Source organism: Apteryx mantelli, chromosome 25 (assembly GCF_036417845.1).
Source record: "Apteryx mantelli isolate bAptMan1 chromosome 25, bAptMan1.hap1, whole genome shotgun sequence".
NCBI classification, from domain to species: domain Eukaryota; kingdom Metazoa; phylum Chordata; class Aves; order Apterygiformes; family Apterygidae; genus Apteryx; species Apteryx mantelli.
Window position 1 is genome coordinate 5,097,704 of NC_090002.1, and position 4,003 is coordinate 5,101,706.

The following is a 4,003-nucleotide window of genomic DNA, read 5'->3' on the forward strand; positions in this document are numbered from 1 at the left end:
GCCTTCAGTGTCACCACACAAAGGATGTAGGGATTTTTTTGATGTGTGTTGCAGCATCACAGTGATTTTTGGAGGATAACCACAGCAAGGGAGGTTGATAAGGAGTTGGGACTCTCTCTCATCCTACAGACCTTGTGCAGGGAGGCTCAGGGACTAACTGAGGAGCCTGTCCATTCAGGCCTCTATTTTCTGCTTGTTCCCTAGAGCTTGATGCTGGCAAAGGCAAAGGAGGAGTGGGATCAGGAGCAGATTGACAAACAGTCAGAGAAGGAAAGATACCTGTCTGAGCGGGTCACACCACTGTATACCAGTGGGCTTTCCTTGAGCCAACTCCAGGTATTTCTCTGGTGTGAGGATGAAGTGAGCTCCTTGGGAGCACTAGGGGCCATTGCTTACTGCTCTCTTGTTGTGCTTGACCCCCAGGATCTGTGCAGGGAGCTGCATGCGAAAGTTGAAATTGTGGATGAAGAGAGATACGACATTGAAGCAAAATGCAACCATAACACCCGGGAGGTAGGAGCAGGAGGGGCTGTTTGTGTCTATATTAATTCCCTCCTGGGTGGTGACTTGGGCCTTGATGGGGGGTCTTTCATGGACTGGACTGAGCTTGAGTGTGGGACATCCACTAGGCTTATCTCAGAGCAGACGTTCACCACTCAGTACAGGAATCATCCCTGCCTCAGAAAGCTCAGTGTCACCTGGCTCTACAGGCAACCTCCTTGATCTCCTGGTCATCCTCTGAGGGTCTGAGAGGTCTTTCATGTGGCATGGCCACCATCCGAGCAGGCTGGGACAAGGCCATCACTGTGGGTCTGGGCTCAGGTGGACAGTCCCTCAGTGGAGGTGGTCCTACCTGCTGCAGGAGGGGCTGGGACCCCTCTGAGGGTAGGAATAGGCAGAGACTCCTGCTTCACGCAGAAGCATTTTGTGCAAAGCAGCCATACAACGACTCCCACTCCACCTTGTTTCCTCAACCTGCAGATTAAAGACCTGAAACTGAAAGTGATGGACCTCCGGGGAAAGTTCAAGCGACCCCCCCTGCGGCGAGTCCGTGTCTCTGCTGATGCCATGCTGAGGGCTCTGCTGGGCTCCAAACACAAGGTTTCCATGGATCTGAGAGCCAACCTGAAGTCTGTAAAGAAGGAGGACACAGAGAAGGTGGGTATCTCTTTCAGAGGCTGGAGGTGGAGAGACATCCTAGGGCTGCACCTGTCCTTCTCCAACATCCCTGTGAAGCATGCATGGGTTATGCTGAACCTTTGTAAGCCCTGTGCCTCAGAAATAGCAAGGGGTGTAGTCCTTTTGAGGCATTGCCCATTGCAGGACACTGTAGGACCACGAGGGAGCTGTTTGGCTGGGCCAGGTGGATGATGACAGGTGAGATTCAGGGCTGTGTCCATGATCTTCCCTCCCAGAGCCTAGGGGTACTTTCAGCTGGAGTAAAGTGGCACAGACCCCTTGACATGTTTGTTGAGCTGCACTTTCTTGAGAGTTTGGTCTTCAATCTTCTTGGGAATAAGAAGAGCTCCTGTTAGGTACAATCACACCCAGAAAGCACCCAGGAAACTCCCAGGCGCAGATTAGATAAGACAATGCAAGCCCAGCAAGCATACCCAGCCTGAGACAAATGGCGCAGATCACACTGACTTTGCAGAGATGGAAGAGGGAAAAATCTATCTCAGTACCAGAGAGGTAGTGCAATTCCCAAGCCTGCCCATGGTGTGTAGGCAGGCATAGGGGCAAGTGCCCCACCATGAGGACACAGGCAATGTCAACCGCTCCTCCTGCACCAGATCTGCCCACAAGGATTTAGTCTTCTTTCAGATCAGAAATTACAGTTTGGAAAAGGCCAGGCAGGAACACCCCAACAGCAAGAGCACTGTCAAGGGGAAAAAGTCCCAGTACTGGATTTTGACATTCTGGTTTTGACTCATAGATTTAATTCCATCATGTGTTAAACAGCAATGAGATACAGCTCCTGTGATACAGACAATGTCAGACGCAGTCCGTGATGTTGCTTTTCAGATTAGGCCATCCTGACAGCATCGCAGGAGACTGCTTTGACATTCCCAAAGAGAACATGGGGGATTTTGCTCTATGCTGCATTCAGGAATTGCAATTTTTTGCTCTGATTTGGAGCAGCAGCAGGTTTTGAGATGTCGAGATTCCCCCCAGAAGAGTTCTGCTGCTTTCCCAGTTTCCTCACTGGGCACTGTGTTTTAACCCCAGGTTCCAGCTCAGCAGATTGGATGAGAATCTCATTTTTTCCTTTTTTTTTCACTGTTACTAGTAGGGTACATTTTTCATCCTTTGGATTGAAAAAAAATGTGTTTACAGGCTTCAGTGTCAGGTAGTGAATAGATCTGAGTTTATTTTAGATCTTGTGAGATGATTTTGGGGCATGGCTTGTATTCTATGAACGCTTGTGGGTTGGCAAAGCAGACAACTGGGCATGCTCCCAGAGCAGCCATCGCCTACCCTTTCTGTTCTGGAAGTAGCCTCCCAGCTCTCACTGCAATCCCGGTCCTCTCCAAAAGCTGAGACAAGGTGGAGATGGGTTTTATGTGGGCTGGGACCTCTCTGCAGAAAGTGTATTTGCTTGCATTTGCCCCAGTATGCTGGTATAAATCTGGAATAATTCCCACATGCATGCCTTCCCTGTGCTGCCTTTGCGCCAGGGCATGTGGGTGAGAAAGCACAGGGCCTCCAGCTGGTCCGTCACAGAGCCATTGCAGCCCCTGGCCCTGTCTCTCCCTGCAGGAGCGCCCTGTGGAAGTGGGTGACTGGCGCAAGAACGTGGAAGCCATGTCGGGTATGGAGGGCCGAAAGAAGATGTTCGATGCTGCCAAGTCCCCTACGGGCCAGTGAGAGGTATGGCAACTAGTCCACCTTCCCCTGCCATGGCCCACGCTCCTTGTAACCATCCCTGAGTGGTGCTTGTACCTGAGAGAACGCAGAAAAGGCACCTGCTCCTCACCCCGGGGTTTTCACACCTGGCTTCCTGGCCTGTCCCTCTCCCAGCACATGGGACGGGTCTCAGGCCCACATGTCCCCAAAGTGGAGCCCCTGTCAACAGTTATCCCCCTCACCCAGCTCATCCTCCCCGGCTTTCTGGGGTCTGTGCAGCCACGCCACAGTCATCCTGCACAGCACAGGCATTGCTGGCATCAGCTTTGGGCCTGCAGCGTGGCTGCTTCAAGCCAAACGCCTCTTTTGCCCCATTGCTCTGCTCTGTTTCTTTCCTGCAGGAGCGTCAGGCCAGGAAGAAGAGCCTCCCCGATCCTGCTGTCTGCCTCCCTTTCCCTTGCTGTCCCTCCTTGCTCCTTATGACCGTACCCTGAATTCACCACTGAGCTGAAGCGTGTGGACGACTACTTGGGAAGGAGATCTGAGCCTCTTCCTTTCCATCAACCCTGGCCTGCAGTTGTGTGCAGGTCTCACCTTACAATTGTGCAATCGGCCCTGCTCCAGGGTGGCCCCGGCACAATGGCTCTCAGGTGCCACAGGTGTCACCAGCATGGCCAGGGGGTTGCTGGTGCTCCTCTGCCAGCTGGCACAACACAGGGCATGTCTTCTCATGGGCAGCTTCCGTGTGTCTGTGCTGGGCACGCAGCTCTAAGGGGCTGCTAGCCATCCCTCTCTTCCCTCTGCTGCAGAGAGGCCCGGGAGACGGCTGCTGGTCTTCCCACTCCCCCATCCTCTGACGTGTGCAGCCTGAGATGTTCCCACGCAATTGTACATGTATTAAAGGACAGTCTCCCGGGCAGAGCGTGGCGTGTGCTCTTCACTGAAGCAATGCGGGAGCATTGGCCAGGGCTGGGAGCATGCAATGCCGGTCCACAGCCCTGGTGGGGAAGATACATCAGTCCTTTCCTTCCACCCCCCATGATGTCCCCATGCTAGTGCTCAGACCGACAGTGCTCCCTGACATCTGACTTTCACTGGGCTCTTTTTTCCCGGCTCCCAGCAAGGCTGCAACCGCCCTGTTCCTGGTGCCCCACCA

General features: G+C 53.4%; 1 protein-coding gene across 1 annotated transcript; it reads left to right on the forward strand.

The window, feature by feature from the left end:
* The first annotated feature begins 210 nt into the window (after nucleotides 1-210).
* On the forward strand, nucleotides 211-3,766 carry TNNI1 (troponin I1, slow skeletal type). Its single transcript, XM_067310555.1, has 5 exons — nucleotides 211-336; nucleotides 424-513; nucleotides 982-1,158; nucleotides 2,761-2,871; nucleotides 3,249-3,766. The coding sequence occupies exons 1-4, from the start codon at nucleotides 211-213 to the stop codon at nucleotides 2,866-2,868; spliced, it is 501 nt and encodes a 166-aa protein (XP_067166656.1). The 3' UTR covers nucleotides 2,869-2,871; nucleotides 3,249-3,766.
* The last annotated feature ends 237 nt before the right edge of the window (nucleotides 3,767-4,003 follow it).